This window comes from Hypanus sabinus, chromosome 14 (genome assembly GCF_030144855.1).
Source record: "Hypanus sabinus isolate sHypSab1 chromosome 14, sHypSab1.hap1, whole genome shotgun sequence".
Taxonomy (NCBI): domain Eukaryota; kingdom Metazoa; phylum Chordata; class Chondrichthyes; order Myliobatiformes; family Dasyatidae; genus Hypanus; species Hypanus sabinus.
The window spans coordinates 84514960-84541811 of NC_082719.1; the positions used below are offsets into that span (position 1 = coordinate 84514960).

General features: G+C 41.6%; 1 protein-coding gene across 3 annotated transcripts in view; it reads right to left on the reverse strand.

Annotated features, from left to right (window-relative positions):
- Window positions 1–929: 929 nt before the first annotated feature.
- The window catches only part of galt (galactose-1-phosphate uridylyltransferase), a 68644-nt gene continuing 42721 nt past the window's right edge, over window positions 930–26852 (reverse strand). For all 3 annotated transcript variants that reach the window (XM_059989578.1, XM_059989579.1, XM_059989577.1), the window contains exons 9-12: window positions 13519–13651; window positions 11205–11288; window positions 6656–6810; window positions 930–3237 (exon numbers count right to left, since the gene is read on the reverse strand). In XM_059989578.1, the coding sequence (XP_059845561.1) occupies window positions 3178–3237; window positions 6656–6810; window positions 11205–11288; window positions 13519–13651 (432 nt within the window). In that variant the 3' untranslated portion in view covers window positions 930–3177. The remainder of the gene's footprint in view (window positions 3238–6655; window positions 6811–11204; window positions 11289–13518; window positions 13652–26852) is intronic.

The window sequence follows — 26852 nt, forward strand, 5'->3', positions numbered from 1 at the left end:
TTAATTGGTCCTTACAGTCCAATTACTCCTTCTACCCAAAGTACATAACTTACCCGCACTATATTCTACCTGCCACTTCTTTGCCCATTTCACACTCATAACGTATTCTGGATGAAAAGGTACCCCTCAGATTTTGCTTAAATATTTCATTTTTCACCCTAAACCTATGACCTAGTTCTAGTCTCACCCAGCCTGATGGGAGAAAGTACTGCAAGCATTCACTCTATCTATACCTCGCACAATTTTGTGTACCTCCCATCATTCTCCTGTGCTCCAGTCAATAAAATCCTTACCTAATCAATCCTTCCTCATAACCCAGGTCCTGAAAGCCTGGCAACATTTTTGCCAATTTTCACTGCACTCTTTTGAATTTATTAATATCTTTCCCATAAGTAGGTGATCAGAAATGTACACAATACCCCAAATTCAGCCTCATCAATATCTTGTAAGACATCAGCATAACATCCCAACTCCTGTACTAAATGCCCTGATTTATGAAGGTATTGGTATTGGCTTAATATTATCACATATACCAAGATAGAGTGCGAAGTTTACTTTGCATACTGTTTATACAGATCAAATCATGACACAGTTCATGGTGCTAGGATAAGATAAGGCAATATTAATGCAGAATAAAGTATAAAAGTTACCAAATAAAGTGCAGTGCTGTGCCCAAAGCTCTCTTTGTGATCCTGTCTACCTGTGATGGAATGATGAATTTACCTCAGCCATGATGGAATGGCAGAGCAGACTCGAAGGGCTGAATGGCCCATATCTGTTTCTACGTCTTATTCGTCTTCTGATACTACCTTCAAGGAAAATCTGAATATAACTGAAATCCGGGTCTGCAATCAGAACTGCGTATCACTCATTCACTGCCTCTGCACTTGCACCAGACCAGTAATTCTGAAAGTTTGTAAGAGATGAAGAGAGGTTGAGCTTTCTTTATTTCAAAATCTTAAAAGTATTAATTCCTGGTAAGGAAAGACCATGATGACAAATTACATGCAGATACTTGGAAATAGCCAGTTGTCAATTCCTACCTCTGTTTTCCTTTTTGGACAGGAAAGAGCTAGAATGATGATCACATGTAGATATTTATTTTTTTTTAAATACAAATATTGATGGTGAGGATGGACTTAACTCATACTTGTTAAACTGCCAATTTGAATAAGAGGGAAGTTCTTTAACTTGGCAGCAAGCAGTACTTGTGAATGGACATGCTGTTCCTGCCCTGTGAACATAAATCCCATACTTTGCCTTTCCATTAATAAAACCACACAAAACCGCACACACCACTGCTGAATGATGCCCAATCATTGAACTTAAAATAAACTTTTCAGATCAGTGATTTGGTCACCACAAGTAAATTTCAGGAACCCACTAACTGCAGCAAGCTTCCCTGATCAATTGCTGTATTTACTTGCATTCCAGAAGCTGACTTTCATAAATTTACCAGAACCATTTTCCCTTCACAGGCTGCTAAACTGAATCACAAATTGCCCTGTACTCTCTCAATCACATGTCGGTGAAGTTGATCCATCGGACTTCTGCTGAAGTCAAACTGACAGGAGACAATGTTTTTATTCAATCATGCTTTGAATTGAGCCCATCTAGAATGGACACAACATAGAATGCAGAATAGACACATTTCTCTTTGGAGCAAAAGGGGATGAGAGATGACTCAATAGTGATAGATAGTGAACATAAGAGGCATAGGTAGAGTGGATAGACAGAGATCTTTTCCCAGGGCTCATACAAGAGAACATAATTTTCAGGTGATTGGAGGGAAGTATAGAGGAATTTCTTTAGCCAGAGGGTGGTGAATCCTGTGGAATTCATTGCCTCAAATGGCTGAGAAGGCCAAGCCATCAGGTACAGTTGAAGCAAAGGTTGATAAGGGCTTCAATTAGTAAGGTTGTCAAAGGCTACAGGGAGAAAATAGAATGAAGATGAGAGGGATAATAAATGAGCCATGATACAGTGACATAGCAGACTTGATGGGCCCAATGACCTAATTCTGCTGTTAAGTTTTATGGTCTTATGGTATTTACTTATGCAGAGAGTGGTGGGTGTATCTAATGCCCCGCCAGAGGTGTTGATAGAGGATTCTGCATTAGGGGCAGTAAGAGTCTCCTGGATAGGGATCAGGACATTAAAAAAATGGGAGCTTAATCTAGGAGGGAAAAGTTAAGAGTAATGGATAAACACGAGAAAGAGAAAAGAAATATAGCCCAAGTCCCTGAGTGGCATGACGGTAGGTTGACAGTAAGCTGCCCTGGCTCATCTTGCTCTTCCACTCAGCAAACTTTGCAGAGCAGCACCGCGCAGAAACTGGAGGCGATCACCGACGAGGGGGGCCAGTACGGATCCCAGCACACCGACACAGGCCTCTGCTCTCTCCCTCAGCCCTGGAAAACAGCACCAGGTGACCCTGTGGTAAGGGCCTAGTCCTCGCCACAACCAAGGCAACATAGGTCCCTTGCTGTTGGTCTTTCCACAGAACCAATGAACTAGACTTGCAGTATCCTACATTAACAATATCCAACAGCATCTTGCAATCATGAGAAAAAAGTCCAAGACAATCATTCACATTGTGCAACATCTCAGCACTATGTTTTGTAACAAGTCCAGGCCACACAGAACAATGGTACACAGTAAGTCCAGCTGCATTGCCATCCAGCAACTAGCTGATGGATTAGTCATGCAGTACTTGATGTTCTTAGTATCTAGCAGTGACCTGTGATCATAAGAAAGACATACAGGATGAACAAATCCAAAGCAACACACACAAAATGGTGGAAGAACTCAGCAGGTAAGGCAGTACCTATGGAAAGGAATAAACAGTTACTAACATTTCAGAATGAGCCCCCTTTCCAGGACTGGAAAGGAAGGGGGAAGACAACAGAATAAAAAGGTGGGGAGAGGGGAAGAAAAATAGCTAGAAGGATAGCGAGGAGAATAGGTAGTGTGACGGCAGGGGTCAAATGTACCTCTGTTGGACCCAGAGTGGCCACTGCGCTGCCAGCTTACTGGAATACATCCATCTATGCTCAAGCAATAGCTGGGAAAATTGTGCTTTAAAGATTAACGATAAACATTTCCAAAAAGTTTAATGCTATAATCATGAGGAGCTGTCTTTTGAAGTTTATTTTGTTCATTTGCAAGGTCCTTTCTTTATTCTCTCCGCATCAACTTGTAATGAGCTTCTGGTAGGTTCCGCAGTCGTTCAGCAGCCTGGAGGTAAGAGGATAATTTAGTCACAGGAGCCAACAGAGCAATTAATGTAGCAATTTAATTCCAGTACGATTTCGCCCTTGACAGGAGCGTAACAAGGAAGTACAAGTTCCATTCCCTTCTCCAGCAGTAAACATCCAGGACAGATTTTGTTAGGATGGCTGATCAATATAATTATGTAACCTCTGCAAACCTACAGCTGATCTACTTAGGCAAGTAGATCACACAGGAAAAAACAGTCGAGGCCACATGCGGCATTAGCTGTGGCAACACAACATGCATTTTAAAATGATTTTAAAGTTGGAAAAAGGCCAGTAATGTCATGAAGGATGTCACCTACCCTGCTTATGGACTAGTAGTCTCTCTCCCATCAGGGAAGAGGCTGAGCAGCTTCCACACACACCAGTATTACTAGACTCAAAAACAGTTACTACCCCCAAACCATCAGGTTGATCAACACCTCCAGCCACCAACCCACCTTACCACCACTACATACTCATCACCTGGCATACATGATTGATCTATGTACAGTATGTATATGACAGTTACTTGTACGCTGTGTTTTATAAGATTGCTTTTATATTTACATTTATTGTGTATTTTTATTAAGTTCTTTATGCTTATGTTTTTTTGCTGCATCTGATCTATATTAACAATCATTTTTTCTCCTTTAAACTTGCATATTGAAGAATGACAATAAACTTGAAACTTGAGATGTTGAATTTTGAATTATACTGTGACTCTCCTTTCTGGGTCTGAAACTTTTTCTTACCCATGATGCAATTTAATTGAACAGACCGGAGTATTGTTGATCAGCCTTTTATATGAAAGTTTGTCAAGTGCCTTCTAAGAAACCATACTATCAACATCAGCTGCATTCATTTCATCAATCTTTAGTGTTACCTCATCAAATATGTTAGTATTACACAATTTACCCCCCAAAAAATTGCTATTTTCCTTTATACTCAATTTGATCTAAATTTATCCCTCTCAACTAATTCTACCCTGTGGTTAGGCAATATTTCATACTTTATAATAGCTTGTTACATAAGAAAAATCCTCCTTTTGTTCTCCTTTACACTCGTGTACTGAAGACTGATAATAAACAATCTTGAATCTTGAAAATCCACCAGGTTTTGGCATTCAGAATAGAGAAAAGCTCCATGCAGGCCATGCTCTCTACTCATTGTTGCCATTAGGAAGGAGGTCCAGGAGCGTCAGCACCCATACCACCAGGTTCAGGAACCCCTCAACCATCAGGCTCTTGAACCAGTGGGGATAACTTCACTCAACATTACTCGCCCTATCATTGAACTGCTCCCACAGCCTATGGACTCACTTTCAAGGACTCGTCATCTCATGTTCTCAATACTTATTGCTTTGATATTACTTTTTTTCTTTTGCATTTCTACAGTACAGTCTTTTGCACACTGGTTGTCCATCCTGTTGGGTGCAGTCTTTGGTTGATTCTATTACGTTTCTTGGATTTACTGAGTATGTCTACAAGAAAATGAACTTTAGGTTTGTATATAGTGACACATAAGTAATTAAATAATAAATTTACTTTGAATTCTGCACTTTGAAACCCCCTTCCCGATGTAATATCATCTACTAAATTTGCATCAATTTGCCTTGTGCATAAGGGTCCAGGTAGTTGATTTAGAAACTGTAATTGCCCTTTGTAGTTTGTTTAACATCTTATTTAATTAAATGAACAAAATGAGGGAAGAACTCAGCAGGTCAGGCAGAATCTGTGTGGCAAAAAGGTGTTAGCATTTCAGATGCTACCTGACCTGCTGAGTATATCTAAAGAAACAGAGATGCTGGAATCTGGAGCCACAAACAACCTGTTGGTGGAACTTAGCAGGTTGAGCAACATCTGTTTATGAGAAGGAACTGTGGACATGAGAGCATGAAATCCAAGATCAGTACTTCTAGAACTTTTGAAAACATATTTCCATTTTACTTTGGATGTTCAGCATCTACAGGTTTTTGCTTTTAGATAATTGCTTCCTCTACTTTCATTAAAATTCTGATAACATTCTCCTAAAATTCCAGTTTGTGGTATTTACAATTCCAACTAACTTATTATCATTTTTACCTCAGATTCAACTCAAATATCTGCAGCTTCATACTGGACAGAACTTTGCTAACGTTGTTTGAAGTTTAGGTACTGCAGATTATGTTACCTACTATTTGGGATGTTACTTACAAGGACATCCTTTCAGAACAGAGATGAAGAGGGGTTTCTTTATCCAGGGGTTGGTGAATCTGTGGAATTCATTGCCACAGATAGCTGTGGAGGCCAATTCATTGGGTATACTGTGGCGACCCACTTTCTGCACAGGCGAACCGGCTCACAAATAGCCAGCGCGCGGGGAGAGACTTTGGTAATGCACCTCTGACGTCATTTCTGCCCGGAGAGGGCGGGTGCTAGGGATTAAATGCCAGCGCCGCGAAGTTTGAATAAACTAGTTTCGAAACGACTTACCGACTGTGTGTCGTCTCTAGCTCTGTATGTAGTACATCGCTACAATACAGTATTTAAAGTACAGAGTGATAGGTTCTTGATTAGTAAGGGCATTAAGGGTTATGGGAAGAAGGCAGGAAAATGGGATTGAGGGGGATAATAAGTCAGCCATAACGGACTGGCAGAGGAGCCTCAATGGGCTGATTAGCCTAATTTTGCCCCTATGTCTTATAAAAATAAAGGACATTGGCATGGTAGAACTCTTTCACCCATATACATGATTCTGTTAACAAGACTACTAACATAAAGAAACCCATTTACTCCTGAGAATCAATCCCATTACTTTAAATGCGACTGAAAGAAGATGCGTGGATTTACAGTTCCTATCTGTGTTTCCAATTTATCCAGTGAGACCTTTAAAACAATCAGTTCCTTTAAACTCTTTTCCTCCCTTTGAGCACTAACCTTGTTTTTGAGCCTTTATATGCTTTTAAATTACTAGTTTTACTTTTAATTCTAGTTCTTAACTCAAAATAAAATCATGTCAGCTGACTGGGGAGTGGGTAGAGGTCAAGATTTTAATCCAGTGGTAATGGACTAACATTTTTATATAAAATGGTGAGAGACATGAAGGGAATGCAGGGAGAATGTGATGTTTCCATGGACATATGATGTTTCCATGGGCCTGCCTCCTTTTCTCTTCTTGGTTGCAGAAGGAAGAATTTCTTAAAGGATTCTTACTTAGTTGCTTTGGATCTTCCAAATGGTGTTTAAGGTGGTGTCAGGGCTGGTGATTGGGACCACTGCTTAATATTGCAGGAATTCCCAACCTTATGTTCATGGAACTTTTGCTTAATGGTATTGGTCCATGCCATAAAAAAGATTTGGAAGTCTTGTAATAGTTACCAATGGTTCAGTGCATACGCTTTGATGTGATACCATCCTCACCTGTTCGGGCGTGAGATCTCTTTGGGCCTGAGCAAGCATCTCATACCCAACCATGAATTTCTTAATTGTTGCAGAACGTAACAGTGGCGGGTAGTAGTGTGCGTGAAGCTGCCAGTGACGGTTGTCATTGGAAGACAGCTGCCCTGTGGGGGCTCCTGTTAAAACACAATTATTCTGTTAGAATGTAACAATGGCCAATCATATCTCGCAGAATCTGATAAGAAAGGGATCCATGGATCCCAGGTTAGAAACCCCTGAAGTAAACATTTTAGTGTCCCACGATCATCAAGATTAGTGACATGAGGGCAAAAACTAATGTAAAATTGCATTTCTTTCACCTTGTTGAAATGACTGATTTCTGGTAATGCAATGAGGTTAATTTTACAAGTTCAAGCATGCTAACAATTATGAGATAAAATGCTTCCAATAAATCAATGACTAGCTGGAGTCATAGTTAAATTCTATCTGTACTTTAACTTTGCCTCATACATTCTGCTTTTGCTTAAGTTTCAGAAGATCGGCCTATGTCATTTCAACATTCTGAACATCAATTTGTGGACAGAAAGCAATTAATGAATAACTACCACAGTAAGAACCATTTAAAGGTATACACAGGAGCACAACAACTAGCAGAGTGGGTTTCTTTTTTAAGTCAGTGAGTACTGAAGTTCTTAGTGGCAGAAGTTATTCCAACTTATGGCAGTCAGTTTGTTTTTGATCTATAATCGAAGCAATTCACCTCTCCTGGCCCTCAGTTACAAACTATGCCCCAATTTAAACTTGGGATGGATAGAGAAACAGATCTGAAAGTGACTTTCAGGGCGACATCCACACTATCCTCATACAGCACAACAGCAAAGAAACAGGCCGTTCAGCTTATCAGGTTCATGCTGAAACATTATTCCGCCTCGCCCCATCGACCTGCACCTGGACTATAGTCTTCATACCTCTCAATATCCATGGATTTAAATGTTGTCATCCAACCAGCATCCACCAGTTCCACTGGCAGTTCATTTCCCTTTCACACTGCTCTCTGAGTGAAGGAATGCCTCCTTAAGTTCCCCTTAAACATTTCATCTTACACCCCTAACCCATGACCTCTAGTTCTAGTTTCATACAACCTCAGTGCGAAAAGTCTTAAATATTCCATCTTACACCCCTAACCTATAAGCTTTAGTCCTAAGTTCACACAACTTCAGTGCACAAAGCCTGCTTGCATTTACCTCCTCACAATTTTGACCAAGTCTCCCTTCATTCTTCTACTGTCCATGGAATAAAGTCCTAAACTGTTCAACCTTTCCCTATAACTCAGGTCCTCAAGTCCTGACAACATCCTTGTAAAATTTCTCTGCACTTTTTCCAATCTTATTGTTATCTATCCTGTAGGTAGGTGACCATTTTAGCTTTCAAGCCTCATTACATCTCTGCAAACAGATCTTCATCTGAAATGGCAGGAATAATGAGAAGGGACAAGTGGCTGTCAATTGTTCTGAAGCTATTAATGGAGAGAATGAAGCATTTCTTTTTGATATAAATACACAAAGGTTGTGGACAAAGCAGTCCACTTCATCAACACCAACTACCTCATCCACACCCAAATAAAAGTAGGGCAAGGAATTACAGGATTCATACCTAGCAATAATGAAGGATTGGCTTTTGAATGAGGATGGCATGACTTGTTGAGTACTCCAGTGCTCCGAGATTGCCTCTGTCATTCCTGGTGGTAGAGATCAAAGGCTTTGGAGGTGCTGTCCGAAAAGCATGAGTAACTGCAGTGCTTTTTGTGGATGGTGCACACCGCCGTCGCCGTGCAGTGCTGGGGCAGGGAATGAATTTGTTTCTGGCAGGAGATGGGTGTTGATGAGGTAGACTACTTATGTACTTATGGTGTGTCAATCCATGGCCTCATTTTGTGCCAAAATTGGCAACACTCAGGTAGGAGGAGCAACATCATATATTCCAACTGGGTAGCCGCCAACCTGATGGCATGAATATTGATTTCTCCTTCTTGTGAATAATCTCCACTCCCCAATTACTTTATTCCCCTTTCCAACCTTTCACTTCTTCTCAACTGCATACTTCTTTCCCCACGTCCCCTCCTCCTTCCCTTTCTCCTATTGTCCACTTTCTTTTTTCTTCTCCAGCCCTTGACCTTTCCCACCCACCTGGCTTCACCTACCACCTTCAAGTTAGCCTGCCCCCATCTTTTTATCCTGGCAGCTTCCTCCTTTCTTTCTAGTCCTGAAGATGGATCTCAGCCCGAAACATCAACTGTTTACTCTTTTCCATGGATGCTGCCTGACCTGCTGAGTTCCTCCAGCTTTTGTGTGTGTGTGTGTGTGTGTGTGTGTTGCTTATGATCTCCAGTTTCACTCCTCTAGTCAAGTGCAGGGTATTCTATAACCTACTAATTCTTGCTTCATAGATGATGGAAAGGCTTTGGAAGCAGTTACTTACTTGGGATATCGGGCCCATAAGCTGCCTTTGTAGCCACTGTTTTTTTGGTTGAGATTTTTTTTTATAATTATAGAGTGGTACAGCCCTGTGTCCTTCCACACCTATGCTAATCGATGCTAATCCCATTTACCTCCATAGGGACCACCTCAATACCCCTAGGATGTTGTTGACAGAGGACTCAGCAATAGAAGTGCCATTGAATATCAAGGATAGACAGTTGGAGATGCTCTAATCTCTTACATATGTTGAATGCTACTTGCCATTTCTTGGTCCATGCCCAGATATAGCCCAGATCTTGCTGCAATTGAACAATGTGCAGCCACTTTCCATCTCCTGATGGAGTGAAGCCCACTGATGAGGCAGCTTGGCCTTGGGCTCTGCCCTGAGGAACTCCGCAGAGAAGTCCCACAACTGGCGTGATTGACCTTCATCAACCATTGCCAGTTTCAAAGCAGTCACTCGCCTCTCACTTCTGGAATTTGGTGGAAGAAGTCACCAAGATTATCCCTCACTCACAGAATCTGTGTGACAGGTAGGTCTGTCAGCATTTAGCCAACCTGGTCTTTAGTGATGCAAATTCATTGCATAAGTCAGTCCATGTTTGGAGTGGTGTGAGCAGTTTTGAGCTCCTTATCCAGGAAAGGATGTGCTGGGATGGAGAGGGTCCAGAAGGTTCACAAGAATGATTCTGGGAATGAAAGGGCTTCATATGAGGTGTGTTTAATGTCTCTGGGCCTGTACTTGAGTTTAGAAGAATAAGGGAAAGCTACTGAATAATGTGAAAAGCCTATGTATATAGTGCGGATGTTTCCTATCATGGGAGAATCTAGGGCCAGAAGGTTCAGCCTCAGAATAGAAGGATGTCCCTTTAGAGAAGAAATGAGGAGGAACTTCATCAGCCAGCGGGTGGTGAATCTATGGAATTCTTTACCAGGGGGACAGCCGTAGAGGCCAAGGCTTTGGATATTTTAGAGCAGACGGTGATAGGTTCATCATTTGAAATGGTGTCAAGGGATATGGGAGAAGCCATAAGAATGGGGTTAAGAGGGAAAATCTATCTGCCACGTTCAAATGGCTCGATGAGTTGAATGGTCGAATCATGTTGCTATGTCTTATGGTCTTGTGGCACATGGAAGCAAATGAGGCCCTGCTAACTTTGGACCCAGTCAGAGATGGTTTCCCTGATATACAATGACACAACACTATTTATGTAACCCATCTAGAAATGTGCCAGGATTGCTACAGAGTTAACAAACCCCATTCTGCTTGATGTAAGCATTTCGCCATTTGGCCAAAACCCAGATTTATAAACAGATGGTGGGCAATTATACAATGTGACAAGGACTTAATTTCTATTTAACCCTTTGCATGCTCCCATTTTGTTAGGGGAAAGGTGATAAGACTGAGGATTCAATGGAAAATTGCATTCATGAAAAGAAAATTAATCTTTCAGATAAACCATAATAGTTATAGTGTAATTTAATAGCCATTGGCCAAATCAACTTTTGAATCTTATCATAAATTATAAAGAGAAATACTCATTTAAACAGTCTCTGATTGACTGTACTAATTGAAGAGAAAATTATGTTATTGGAATGAAAATCACCTTATCCATTTTCATTTCCAAATTGAAGCACTTATCCAAAATTAACTATCAGACGTTGAATGGTCTTCATGTTTCACCAGCCAACAGCAGAGAAAAAGTAATTCAGGCCTAGAACTAACATCTGCAATGCATCTAAAAGTATTAAATCTAAAATAATGACTGAAAACCAACTCCAAATTGAGAATACCAGTTAAAGCTTACTCCATTAAAATCATTTTCCCCATTCTCTTCTCAATAGTTGTGTAACCTTAGATCAATACATTAAGATTCCCTTCTTATCTAATGAAAATCAGACCTATCAATTTACTTGTGAGATATTCCAGAAGATGGTCTGGCTTAGATTAGAAAACGGACATCTTTATACGTACTTGGATCACAAATTTCATTAGGTAACGTAGTACTTGAGGCACCTAGCTCAGCGTAAACCGTAACATGATAGTAGCCTGCTTTCACACATTGTTCACTGCAAAATTTAGTTGACCTTACCATGCCATCCCATAGAGTAAGGAAAAGAGACCTCAAATAGATTGTCATACTTAGTCAGGAGTCTTTTCATAATACAAGCAAGACCTAAAATGTAGAACCAAATGAAATAAATTAGTTCCAGTAATACCGGTCTTCTAGAAACCTCTGAACACATACCACACCAGCATCAAATCCAGCAACACACTGCACATTGGGTGTTTGTCAGTCTTCTTTATGTCTAGGGTTTCATTGATTTTATTGTATTTCTTTGTTCTACTGTGAATGCCCACAAGAAAATTAATTTCAAGGTAGTATACGTTTAGGTATACATGCTTTGATGATAATTTTACTTTTAACTTTGAACATATGAACTTTAAAATGTTCCTCATTTTAAAAAATCCCTCATTCCCTCACTTCCTCTTCTACTTGAAACTTCCTCCAACACTTTAAAATCACTACATGTCCCTGAATTTAGTCACATCATTAATGACTCCCGTAACTTCACTGCCTAAGTCCCCTCTGCCATCCGATTCCTAAATGGACGTTGAACCCATGAACACTACCTCATCTTTTAAATATATATTATTTCTGTTTTTGCATGATTTTTAATCTATTCAATAACATATACTGGAATTGATTTACTTACTCATTTATTTTTGTTCCTTCTATATTGTGTATTGCATTGAATTGCTGCTGCTAAGTTGACAAATTTCACGACACATGCCGGTGATAATAAACCTGATTCTGAAGCCTTGCAGTCTGGCAACTCTGGCCGAAATCGCTTCACCTTTCTGTCATCTTTGAAACATACATCAATACCATTCTCCCCGACTTCATAATAAATCATTTGTGGAATGTTGTTAGATTTTATTTGATAATGTTCCAGTGTGCAAGTTGATACCACTTTGGTAGGCTGGATCTCAAACAGCAAGATGGAGTACAGGAAGGAGATAAAGAGCCTACTGGCATGTTGTCAAGACCACAACCTTTCCATCAATGTCAGCAAAACCTGACTTCAGAAAGCAACAAAGAGAATGCGGCCATCTATGTATCAATAGTGCTGAGTGGATATGTTTGAGAGCTTCACGTTCCTAGATGTAATTATCACCATAAGCCTGGCTTGGTCCAACCACATATACACAATGACCAAGAAAGTGCCTCTTTTCCCTCAGAAAGCTAAGGAAATTTTACATGTCCCTGCTACATGCACTATAGGAAGCATCCTATCTGGATGTTCGGTATGGCAATACTCTTGGCAAGACCAAAAGAACTGCAGACTTGTGGACACAGCCCAGTCTATCATGAATACTTGCTTTCCTTCTACTGACCCACCTACACCTCCTACCTCTTGGAAAAGCAGGCAATGTAATCAAAGGCAGCCACCCCCCCCCCCCCCCCCACCGCCCTAACAATGGTCTCCATCATGCAGATAACACAAAAGCTTGAAAACACGTAACAAACACAAAATGCTGGAGGTCAGGCAGCAGCAATGGAGAAGTATAAACAGTCGATACTTAAAAACACCAACCATCAGGCTCAAGGACAGCTTCAATCCTGCTATTTTAAGAGTCTTGAACAGACCAGACCTCCTGTACAATAAAGATGAGTGCAGTCCTTGTACCTCATTTGTCTATTAGCACTGCACTTCCGCTGTAATACTATATTGAGCATTCTGTTATTGCTTTTCCCTTTGCTCTACCTCAATATACTAATGTTTGGAATGATCGATCACTGCATCACAGTAAATGTGACAACAATGAAGCATTTACCCATTGCCAAAGTTTTGTGTTCAAAGCTCTTTTTAAATGCAAGATTTCCAGCATCTGCAGAGTCTCTTGTGTTTTTGCTTGCTAAAGCAGAAAATGAACTGTTTATAATAATCTGTGATGATACTGCAATATTTTAAATTAAGGTATTCACTTTCTTCTGATAAATATGATAGGTAGAATCAGGTTTAGTATCACTGACACGTATGGAGAAATTTATTGGTTTATGACAGCAGTAAAGTGCAATACATAAAAAACAAACTATAAATTACAACAAGAAATATATATTAAAAATCATATTAAATAAATTGTGCAAATTGAGGGCAAGGGATTCAGTTTAGTATTTCATAAACTGATTTTGCTTGCTCCCCATTTTACAGAGAAGTAATGAATTGTTTGTGCTTCTATTTTCTTTACTTTTAACATCTAATTAAAGAAAGAAATCTTAGCAGACAGGAAGGCCATACATGGATCATAGCCTGCTTTAAATTCTTTCTACTCACAATTAAGCATAGTTAAAAGTCGTGGTATTTTATATGTATCATATACAATAAAAGAAGTTATCTTACTCTCCCTTTCTTTATCAGACAAGTCCTGTAAACGAAGTATATGTCTTTTTGGAAGAAGTAGTGTCTGAAAAGGCCACGTTGCCCAATATGGCACGATGACCAACCACTCTTCATTTTCAACCACAATTCGTTCCTACAAAAACAAACAAAAAAAAAATGCCATTAGAGGCATTTTACTGCATTCAAATGTTTAAGCCTTTAGTAGCTCTTCATAGCTGAACAACATTCATTAGGAATACAAAAATGGTAGAATTACTATATTAGCTGCAAAGACAACTAGGATATTTTTATGCAGCTGGAAATGGAAAGCAATTGCAAAAGACCCAGGTAGGAGATTTTAAGTAGATTCTCAACTTAAAACATTTACCGTAGCTTATGTTTCCTATAGTGGATGAGTCTAGGACCATGGGGCACAGTCTCAGAAAACAAGGATGTCCCTTTAGAACAAAGATAAGAAGAAGTTTCTTTAGCTACAGGGTGGTGAATCCGTGGAATGTGTAGCCACCGACGGCTATGAAGGCCAAATCATTGGGTATATTTAAAGTGAAGGTTAATAAGTTCTTGATTAGTCGGGGTGTCAAAGGTTATGGAGAGAAAGCTGGAGAGTGGGGTTGAGAGGGTTAATAAATCAGCCATGATGGAATAGTGAAGCAGACTCAATGAGCTGAATGCCCTAATTCTGCTCCTATGTCTTATGGTCTTTTGGTAATTGCATCCATGTGAGTTTTCTGAGTTTCACTTCTTATTCCATTGACCTTTCTACGATCCACTTAATGGCCCAGATTTTACAGTAGTACTGATGGTAACACTAACCAGGTGTTCACCATCCTATCTGTCAAGCTGATGGCAACATTGGAACTTCTGTGTTCAAGTACAGAAATGCTGAAGCTGCTCTAAGCAGTTTGTCTTTAGGATATATTTTGCTATTAAAACCAACATGGAATTCAATGAGGGACCATCAACCTGGACTAATGGCCCAGTACTCATAGATGCAACTGAACTTAGGATACTGCACTAGGTACAAGGAGACAACCAGAATATTTTTATACAGCTGAAGATAGAAAACAACTGCAAAAGATTTAGGTAGGATACTTTAAATATATTTTTAATTTTAAAAAGCTTTCTATAGTTGATTAATTTAATCAACTATAATTTTTTTGTCAAACCTTACTTTTGAAATCTGACTTTAAAAATATACTTTAAATATACTTTAAAAGTTCAAAAGTTATTTAAAAACTTATCCTGATGTTGCTGATGGGCTTAGGCTTGATCACAACAAAAGTCACTTTTAAGTCTACAGAATGGAGTCACATCTACATGCTGCTGTGAGAGAATTCCCCAATGCTTTAATACATAGAACATTACAGCACAGTACAAGCCCTTCAGCCTGTGATGTTGTGCCCACCTTTTAAACTATTCCAAGATCAATCTAACCCTTCCCTCCCACGTAGCCCTCTATTTTCTTTTCATCATTGTGCTTAAGAGTCTCTTATATGTCCCTAATGTATTGGCCTCTAGTAGATTGTTTCATGCACTTACAACTCTCTGTGTAAATAATCCACCTCACATCATTGCCACCTTGGGAAAAAATGCCGACAGTCCACTTGATCTATACCTCTGATCAGCTTTTACACCTCTATCAAGTCGCCACCCCATCCGCCTTCGCTCCAAAGAGAGAAGCCCCAGCTTGCTCAACCATTCCTGATAAGATTGACTCCAGATCCAGACAGTTTACTCTGGCAGGTGAAGCAGGGAGTAGAACCACTGCCTCACAGCCCGGGTTCAATCCAGTCTGCGTGAAATTCGTACATTCCCTCTGTGACCAAATGGCTGCTCCAGTTTCCTCCCACAGCCCAAAGATGCACTGGCCAGTAAACTAATGGACAAATGTGAACTGCCCCAGCTATGTGGTTAAATTGCAGAAACCAGGGGGAATACAAAAAGAGTAGGATTATGATGGGATGGTTGATGGCCAGCATGGGCTCGAGGGCTGAAGGGCCTGCTCCTGTGCTCTATCTCACTATGATTATGATTGTTACCACGGTCGGCACCGGGGCGCCACTATACGTTTAATACAGCAGGATTAAACGTAGGGAACATGGCATCAAATTAATAGCAAGCAGTATGAAACCAAATTCCAGAGATCTCCCTGCAGCATTGAAATTAATCAGATTCAACATTGAAGTTTGTTTATCATTTCTACACTACAACATAGAGTGAAATGCGTTGTTTGTGTAAACAACCAGCACAACCCTGGGGTCAGCTCACCAGTATCCCACACATTCTGGTGCCAACACAATGCTACACAGAACACAACAAGCGACTCCCTTGTCCATTCGTCCCTCCCCACCGATCCCCCTCTTAGCACTTATCCTTGCAAGCGGAACAAGTGCTACACCTGCGCCTACACCTCCTCCCTCACCACCATTCAGGGCCCTAAACAGTCCTTTCCAGTGAGGCGACACTTCACCCGTGGGTCTATTGGGGTCATTTACTGTGTCCGGTGCTGCCGGTGTGGCCTCCTGTATATCGGTGAGACCCGACGTAGATTTGGAGACCGCTTTGCCGAGCATCTATGCTCCGTCCGCCAGAACAAGCGGGATTTCCCAATGGCCAGTGGCCACCCATTTTAATTCCACTTCCCATTCCCATTCGATATGTCCATCCATGTCCTCCTCTACTGCGTGATGAAGCCACAATCAGGTTGGAGGAACAACACCTTATATTCCATTTGGGTAGCCTCCAACCTGAAGGCATGAACATTTTGTTCTTGAGCTTCTGATAATGCCCCCTGCCCCCCACTCCCTTCAACATTTCCCATCCCCTTTTCTCTCTCTCACCTTAACTCCTTGCCCACCCATCGCCTCCCTCTGACACTCCACCCCCCCTTTTTCTTTCTTCCATGTCCTTCTGTCTCTTTCACCAATCAACTTCCCAGCTCTTTACTTCATTCTTCCCCTCCAGGAATCACCTGGTGTTTCTCTCCCCCCTCCCCCTAACCCTTTAAATCTACTCCTCACCTTTTTCCTCCAGTCCTGACAACTTCGACTATACTTTTTATCATAGATTTTGCCTGGCCTCTGAGTTCCTCCAGCATTTTGTGTGTGTTGCAGGCAATAAAACAACAACAGCTAAAAGACCCCGCTCCTCTCTCCCACCCATCACATTCACAATCATCTAACCCCAAGACAGGCCACTTTCTTCGGCCTCAAGCCTCCATCAGACATGGGCTCTGACACGTAGTTTACATGATGGAAACTTAACTAATTCAATGCTTCAGCCAATTCATTGTGACTTGGCGAACTTTGGTGAAATAGCCCTTGTGGGAAATACAGAGGCATCAAATGCATAAATGATATAAGCACAAACTCATTATTTATCCACTTATTACTGTATATATAGCATATGTACTGTATATAAGTTAAGCTGCATTCCGCATTGAGTTGGAGTTCACAGTTAAGCAGGGAGCAGTGTTGTGTGTTTAATAGATCAGTAATACTTGAGTAATATTATAAATATGTTACTTGATTAAGCATTGTTTGTCGTTTAAATAATTCATTATGGTTATATGTATAAAGTACTTGGTTTCCTTAAGGGAAAATCTTGCCTGACAAGTCAGTTAGAATCCCTTGAGGAAATAACAAGCAGGATAGCCAAGGGAGACTCGGTGGATGTTGTATACTTTGATCTTCAGAAGGCCTTTGTCAAGGTGCTGCACATGAGGCTGATTAACAAGATAAAAGCCTATGGTGTAACAGAAAAAATACTAACATGTATACAGCATTGGCTGATTGGCAGGGGGTGAAGACTGAAAATAAGGGGAGTCTTCTAGTTGGTCTAGTTCAGGGGTGGGCAAACTTTTTGACTTGTGGGCCACAAAGGGTTCCAAAATTTGACAGGGGGGCCGGACCAGGAACAGATGGACGGAGTGTTTTGGTAATACACCTCATAAGAGAAAATAAAATATCATGGGATATGTAGAAAACGTGCTTTAATTTCAATTGAAAATGAACAAATGCATTACAACAAAATATCTGTCTTTGAAGTCCCATGGTATTTAGCTATTTATTGAAATAACTTTTAAAACACTGAAAATTAAATGAATAAAATACAGCTTTTTTTAATAGTAACAGTTATTATTTTAAAGCACTGAAAATTCTGTTATCCTTCAACATACTATCATCATCACTCTCCTCCTGACTGTCTTTATTTCAAAAACAGTAGGAGATGCAGGTCTACTTGTCCTGCTCCTTCTTATTCAATTGTCCCCTGTGCCAAAACTCAACAACGACCAGCACAAAGACAGAACAGTGAGAGTGCGCCAGTATGCGGAGCGCGTTATTTGATCTGGAGCGCATTTTTTATTTTGAGAACGTACGTGCACCTGCGCACTACTCCTGTCCATCACTTAACAGAAATGATATGTAACATGTAAGGCTTATTGAAAAAAATATTTTCAAATGCATTTTTTACATAACACAACGAAGAAACTTATTTTTAATTTCAGTAGGAACAGTGTTGTTGGTCTCCCTTTTCAGCCAGCGCATCAAAGTCTGGATTTAGTTTTGTTGTGGCGATTCTCAGGATGGATCTGAGGTGTTGGTCAGTTAACTTGGATCTGTGGCTGGCTTTGTTGATGTTCATGACGCTGAATGCCTGTTCACACAAATAGGTTGAGCCGAACACAGAGTAAAGCGCAAATGTGGAGTAATACGCTGCACCTCAACAAAGGTCAATGTGTAGCGGTGTGCTACACGCAGCGCTAAAATTACGACATGGAGTCGGTAACTGCAGTCGAAGAAAAAAACTTTATTCGAAATCCCCAGCCTCACTTTTAAGCCTCCCTCAACCTGCCCCCCCGTGGCGCAGAGGCTCCAAAGCTCTGTGCTCGCAAATCCCCGCAGGCTATCTCCCTTAGCCGGAACGCTGGCTAATTGTGAGCCGGTTCAGATGTGCCAGGAAATGGGTCACCACAAATGTATATAGAGTGCGTCATCTATAGGGAAAACACCAGAATTGCGGGGAAAAAACGTTAACAAGGTTTATTAATATAATTTCATCCAGTTCTGCGGGCCGGATTAAAAAGCTTAACGGGCCGCAGTTTGCCCATGCCTGGTCTAGTTGGAGTTTATGAACATTGATTTTTCAAACTTCCAGTAATGCCTCTCCCCTTCACCATTTCCCATCCCCTTGTCCTTCTCTTATGTTATCTCCTTGCCCGCCCATTGCCTCCCTCTGGTTCTCCTCTCCCACTTTTTCTTCTTTCTTCCATGGCCTTCTGTCTCTTTCACCAATCAACTTCCCAGCTCTTTGCTTCATCCCTCCCCCTCCAAGTTTCACCTATCGCCTGGCATTTCTCTCTGCCCTCCCCCCACCTTTCAAATCTACTCCTCACTGTACCCTCCAGTCCTGCCAAAGGGTTTTGTACTTTTTTCCATAGATGCTGCCTGACCTACTGAGTTCCTCCAGCATTTTGTGCATGTTGCTTTGTTCCTGTCTCTTATGGTCTTACAGCATCCTTTGTCAAGGAGATACAAGGGACTGAAGATGCTGGAATATGGAGCAAGCAAATGGCAGACGGAATTCAGCAAGTCAAACAGCATCTGAAGAGGTAAGGAAACAGCTGAAGTTTCAGGTTGAGTACCTGTATCAGGGCTGAGAATGTAAAGGGGCCTGAAATAAGGACTGTTTATAACCCTGCACAGATACTGCCCAACGTGCTGAGCTCCTCCAGCATTTTGAGTGGGATGGGTGAGAAAGAGGCTGTCAAACACCAGGTGGATCCAGGTGAGGAGGGATTAATCTCATGTATAAACTGCTGAATTTCATTTACTGTAATGTGGTCAAAAGCATTGTGTAAATTCACAGTGCGTGCATGTGGAGATTCTATTAAATTCCAAGCTTCAGAGGTATCACAACAAATCTCCACCAGATACTGACCACCTACAAGAAAAGGGCATATCAGAGCGGCAGTGCCTGGGTCCAAGAGCAAGGAATGATATGTTGTTTGGTCAATTTAAGCGATGGACCAGATTGAAAAGGTCCACGTGTTGGAGCTGGAGAAGAGGGACGGGCTGGTGTTCAGCTCGCTGCTTGCTAGGTTTACTCTTCTCTGCGCTGAACAGACTGTGGCCTACAACTAACAGGCTCCTGGACCGACTGCAGTGATGAACTGGCTTCGTGGCTGTGGACTCACTTCCGTGAATTTCAGTTCTGAATGTTATTTAGTTGCTTTTTTTGTTTGCAAAATTTCTCTTTTTTCTGCACAATGAATATTTGACGGTCTTTCTTAATGGGTGCTATTGGGGTTCTTTGCCTTGTGGATCCCTATAAGGAGATGAATCTCCAGGTTGTATATAGTATACATATTTCAATAATAAAAGCACTTTAAACTTTTCAACTTTGAAAAGCAATGACTGCAATTTGATTTGAAAGTTTGCCAATTAAGCATGATAATAAGAAGGGAAGAAATAGTTTATCATCCTTAAAAAGACCAAGAAGGATGCAAACAAGTCAGATTAAGATTGTGGGACAAGGGCCTGTGCTGTGCTGTAATGTTCTATGTTCTGTGTTCTGTGTTCAAACAAGCATCTTATGCTCCTGCTGGTAACAAATCTGTCATCGTATGGTTGTGGACCAGTTGGCATGAAGCTATGACAGCTCGGGGTGCACTGGAGTTTGGAGTTCCGTTCTGGCGCCATCTGTTAAGGAGTTTGAATGTTTTCCTCATGACCGCGTGGGCTTCCTCTGGGTGCACCAGCTTCCTGGAACTCCCCTCCCCCAAAGACATACAGGTTAATTGAAGTTAATTGATCATTGTAAATTGTCCCATGATTAGGCTGGGGTTAAATAGGTGGCTTGCTAGGCAGGACAGCTTGTTGGACTGGAATGGTCTGGTCCATACTGTATCTCTAAATAGATAAATGAATGAATGAATGAATGAATGAATGAATGAATGAATAAATAAATAAATAAAAAAAGAAAGAAACAATAGATGTCAACTGTCCTCTTTCAACCAAAGTTGCTTACAATAGTTTCCGCAGTCTAAAATCAAGGGGCTCAGTAAGATAAAGAGATCAAAAGCAGAAACAGACTGTAGGCATTGATTGTCAAATATGGTATTTTCCAGCATCTTGGAGTCAAAAAGATCACAAGTTCCAACTTGTAATGGTTTTTATTATGCATTTCAATGTTCATCTGTTTAGTAGTTTCTGATCATTTAAAGACCACTATACACTTCATTGAAATGGAATACAGTTTTCTGTGGGTTTCTGAGGCTGACTTTACTCTTGTCTGTGTTCATTGAGATGAGGGGTCGCAGTGCAAGCAGTCAGAATATTCACTCGCGTACTTTGTGAGTGGCCAAAGTCAGAGGCAAACACACTCAGAGTAAGTACATCTGAACCTGAAATGTCGACAATTCCTTTCCCCCTACTGATGCTGCTCGACTAAACTCAAGTTCCCCCAGCAGACTATTTTGTCATTACCACAGATTGGGCATTTCACATCAGAATAAGGTTTATTGTCACAGACAGATGTCACAAAATTTGTTGTTTTGTGCAGTGTAGTTGTAAAAACATTACTATGCTACAAAGGAAATAGATATTAAGATAGACAGATAGGTAGATTCACTCATTAACAGAACAAAATAGGATTATCGAGGTAGTGTTAATGGTTTCACGGACCATTCAGCGATTTGTGCGGTTTGTTCTGCATTTTCACAAGACAGGTGTGGCACTCTCTTTACATCACCTGTTCTCCACCGCACGCCATCACTCACAGGAGAAAATGAATTCACCACCCAAACATCCTTAAGCCCTCTGAGAAATATTTCCAAAAGAATCAAAATGAAAAGAAAAATTGCTGGAAATGCAGGTATGGTCCATCAGCATCTATCATTACCTGCACTTAACCAATCTGATTCATGTCAACGCGCATTACTGTGACTTAAACACTTAATTGCTTACTGAAATATGACTGTCATGAAACCAATTGAAACTTTTCATCACTGGGTCCCACCTACAATATCTTTCAGTTGTTGAACAAATTGAACTACAGAGATTCAGTGAAACAAATAATTTTAAAGTTGCTCACAATCTGCTAACACTGAACAACAGCTAGTTTCTCACACTGCATGGTAAAACTTAAAATTACATAGAAAAATTTTGCTCAGTTCTTAATTGGACAATGTTCTTCTCTACAAAGCTACTGGCATGGATATTAGGTATGCATCCCTCCCACTTTACAACAAGAAACAGCATAGTTCGGATAAAACCTCACATACCAAATGCTGGAAGTATCAGCACATCAAGCAGCATCTACAGAGGGGAATAAACAATCGCCATTTTGGGCAGAGACCCTTCATCAAGCTTGGACTGTTTATTCCCTGCTGTTGCTCCAGCACTTTGTGTGTGTTTCTCATGATTTCCAGCATCTGCAGAATCTCCTGTGTTTACGATAAAATGCACATCGTTCATGACTGGGGAGACTTGGCATCATAGTAATTACCACAGGATCAGTAATCCAGAGACACAGTCATATGCTAGGGACATGAGTTTGAATTCAACCACAGCAGAGAGTAAATTTGAATGCAATAAAAATGACCCATGAAACCATGTCGATTGTTGTAAAACCCATCTGGTTCACTAACGTCCTTTAGGGGAGGAATCCTGCCGCCCTTACCTGGTCTGGCCTACGTGTGACTCCAGACCCACAGCAATGTGGTTGACTCTTAAATGCCCACTGAAATGGCCTAGCAAGCCATTCAATTGTATCCAACTGCTAAAAAGAAAATAATACGGCATGAACCCAGACGGACAACCTGACATCGACCTAGGCACCGGAAACGACAATGGCGAAACCGGCCTTGTCGACCCTGCAAAGTCCTTCTTACTAACATTTGGGGATTTGTGCCAAGGTTGGGAGAGATGTTTCACAGACCAGTCAAAGAAACAGCCTGACATAGTTGTACTGACAGAATCATAACTTACAGTTAACATTCCGGACTCCACCATCACTGTTCCTGGGCTGGACTGTCTCACCAGCAGGTGATGGCACAGTGGCATACAGTGGAGAGGGAGTTGCCCTGGAAACTCCCAACATCAACTCTGGACCCAGTGAAGTCTCATGGCCAAGTTAAGCAGGGGCAAGGAAATCTCCTGCTGATTACCACATACTGTCCTCCCTCACCTGATGAATCAGTACTTCTCCATGCTGAGCAGCACTTGGAGGAGGCACTGAGGGTGGCAAGGGCACAGACTGTACTCTGGGTGGGGGACTTCAATGTCCATCACCAAGATTGGCTCGGTAGTACCACCACACACCGAGCTGATTGGGTCCTACTGGACATAGCTACTTGACCGGGACTACAGCAGGTGGTGAGGGAATCAACAAGAGGGAAAAATACACTCAACCTCAGTCTCACCAGCATTTTGTGTATATGGCTCAAGATTTCCAGTGTCTGCAAAATCTCCTGTGTTTATAGCCAATGAACACTACACCAGCCTGGCTGCCGTGGAAGCATCTGTCCATGACAGCATTGGTAGAAGTGACCACCGCACAGTACTTGTGGAGACTAAATCCCGTCTCCTGATCGAAGAAAAGTTGTGTGGCACTACCACAGTCCTAAATGGGATAGACTTTGAATATATCTAGTAGCCCAACTCTGGGCACCTATGAGATGCTGTGGGCCATCAGCAGCATTGTACTCAACTACAACTACAATCTGTAACCTCATGGCCCAGCATATCCCCCACTCTAACATTACTACCAGGCCAGGGGATCAACACCAGTTCAATGAAGAGTGGAGGAGGACATGCCGAGAACACCACCAGGCATACCTCAACATGAGGCGTTACCTGGTGAAGCCGCAATAAAGGACTACTTGCATGCCGAACACCATAAGCAGTGAGTAGTAGACAGAGCTAAGTGGGCCCACAACCGACGGATCAGATCCAAGCTCTGTAGTCCCGCCACATCCAGCCGTGAATGGTGGTGGACAATCGAACAACTCACTGGAGGAGGAGGCGGCTCCACAATATCCCCATCCTCAGTGATAGAGGAGCCCAGCACACCTGTGCAAAGGATGAGGCTCAGGCATTTGCAACAATCTTCAGTCAGAAGGGCTGAGTAGATGACCCAGCTCAGACTCCTTCAGAAGTCCCCAGCATCCCAGATATCAGTATGTAGCCAATCTGACTCACTCCACATGATATCAAGAAATGGCTGAAAGCACTGGATACTGCAAAGGCTACGGGCCCAGACAAAATGCCAGCAATAGCCCTGAACTAGCCAAGCTGTTCCAGTACCGCTACAACACTGGCACCTACCCGGCAATGTGGAAAATTGCCCAGGTATGTCCTGTAGACAAGAAACAGGACAAGAACAACCCAGCCAATTACCGGCCTATCAGCCTACTCGCGATCATCAGCAAAGTAATGGAAGGGGTCATCAACAGTGCTATCATGCAGCACCTGCTGAGCAATAACCTGCTTACAGATGCCCAGTTTGGATTCCGTCAATGGATGAGTGCAGTTCCATCAGCACTCAAGAAGCTTGACACCAGCCAGTACAAGGCAGCCCACTTGATTGGCACCCCTTCCACAAGCATCCAATCCCACCACCATCGACGAACAGTGTGTACTATCTACAAGTGCACTGCAACAACACACCAAGGTTCCTGAGGCAGCACCTTCCAGACCCACAACCACGACCATCTAGAAGGACAAGAACAGCACGTACCTGGGAACACCACTACTTGGAAATCCCCCTCCAACTCACTTGACTTGGAAACATATTGCCCTTCCTTCATTGTCGCTGGGTAAAAATCATGAAATTCCCTCTCTAACAGCATTGTGGGTGTGCCTACATCTCAGGGAAAGCAGCTCATCACCACCTTCTCAAGGGCCATTAAGCATGGGCAATAAGTGCCGGCTTAGCTGGCGATGCCTGCATCCCATAAATGAAAAAAAATATTCTCATGCCTGGTGAAAAAGCAAATGAAGAAAACCTTGGATTCAATCAGTAACACAGAACATTGAAGAGTACAACACAGTACAGGCCCTTTACCTTACAATGTGGTACCAAACTTTTAACCTATTCCAAGATCAATCTAATTCTGCACTCCCACATAGCCCTCCATTGTCTTTTCAGCCACCTGCCTAAGAGTCTCTTAAATATCCCTAACATATCTCACTCTGCCACTAACCTGTCTTTCACACATCCATCCGTGAGTAAAATACCTAGCTCTGGTATCCCCCTATACTTTCCTTCAATCACTTTCAAATTGTGCCTTCCCACGTTAACCATTTCTCCCCCTAGGAAAAATGCACCAGCTATTCACTCTATCAATGCCTCTTATCAACTTACACACTTCAATCAAGTCACCCTTCATCCTCATTCACTCCAAAAAAGAAAAGCCATAGCTCACTCAAAATTTCCTCATAAGACATGCTCTCTAATCCAAGTAGCATCCTGGTAAATCTCCTCTGCACCCTCTCGAAAGTTTCCACATCCTTCCTCATTGAGGCGACCAGAACAGAACATAATACTCCAAGTGTGGTCTAACCAGAGGTTTATAGAGCTGCAATACCTCCTCCTTTGACTGCGAGAAGCTGAAGGCACGCATTCCATCAGTAAGCCTTTAGAGGATTTTGTTTCCAAGGGAAAAGCGTTCTTGCATTTCAGCAGCAAAGTCAAACAATGAGCAAGGTTACAAGGTACCCAATTACAGACATAATCTGTCCGTTCCACTTTGTTAGCTATTTCTGACTGAGCACAGAGCTATAATGGGTCTGCACTTTGGGAACTAAGTCTGGATTTCATATCACAGATTAAAGAGCACACCATAATTAGTGAGTAAATCAGACAGCAATTTATAGAGAGGAAGTGATACCCCATCCTAAGTTACTAGACAGTTTATATTGCTCTAACCTTGCAAAAATAAAAAGGCACCATTAATCTTGCCACAAGTTTCACCATATTGACTCTTTATTGACTCATTTATGTGTTCAGATTCAGGTTCAATTATTTATCACGTCCATGGAAATATACAGTACAGTGAAGTGTGTTGTTTGTGTTAAGATCAAACACACCTAAAGATGTGCGGTGCAGCCTGCAAGTGTCACCGCACATTTCAGCGCCAATGTAGCATGACCACAATATTCAGCAGAACGCAGAAAACAAAACAACAAGCCACTTTTCCTCTCTTTCACACAGCCACACATATGTTCAGTCCTCCAAGCCCAAGACGGACCTTCAGGCCTCCAGCCTGCTGCCGCAGGGCTTCGACTTTCAGACTTCCAATCACTCTTTGGGCTTCGATCTTCATTATTGACCAGTGGACTAGCCATTGATGAAACACAGAACTCCAGGCCCCGAACTGGGCTCACTGACTCACCCTTGTGCCTCCTGCTCACAAAGAACAACCGATCCTGGGAGGGAGTGAGTGAGTGAGTGAGCGAGTGTGTGCGCGCGCGTACACAAGATATCTATATATGAGAGAGAGCAAAATTATATATGTGTGTGTTTGTTTTATAGGTTGATTATAATTAATAAGTATGAAATGAATCAGTATTAGTACTCAAGAAATTCCTTACAGACAGTGATGGACTTGAACCCAGATTGCTGGTGCTGTAGTAGCGTTAGGCTAACCACTGCACTATCATACCAACATAAATTGTCTCAATATTTCTGAATGATGATTATCTTGGAAAAGAAGGGTGCACTAGAGAAGGCCATTTATTAACTCACACACAAATTGCTGGAAGAAGCAGAATCAGATTTATTGTCACTAACATACTGTATGCTGTGAATTTTGTCGCTTTGCAGCAGAATCACAGTGCAATACATAAAATATACTCTAAGTTATAAAAAAATATATAAAGCTGTTCCAAAAACATTAAGTGCACGTCAATCCTTCATCAGGACTGGTGAAGGGTGTCGGTCCAAAACCTAGACTGCCTGACCTGCTGAGCTCCCCCAGCACTTTGTGCATGCTGCTCTGGATTTCCAGCATCAGCAGACTCTTTTCTGTTTATGATTTGCATTCACGAACCAATACATGCATTCATAATTCAGTTTTCTTTGATACACTGTAACCTTGCTATAAGCTCAACTTTCTACCTGAAATTCTGGAGCACATTTCTTTAAGGAAATAAAATACCCTGTTGGTGAAATGTTACTTTGCTTTTCTCCAGTCAACTGACGATATGAGGGTAAATGAGTCCTCTATACGGGAGGGCTACGATCCAGTGCGGGTCAATGGGTCCAGACAGACAGACATACTTTATTGATCCCGAGGGAAACTGGGCTTTGTTACAGTCGCACCAACCAAG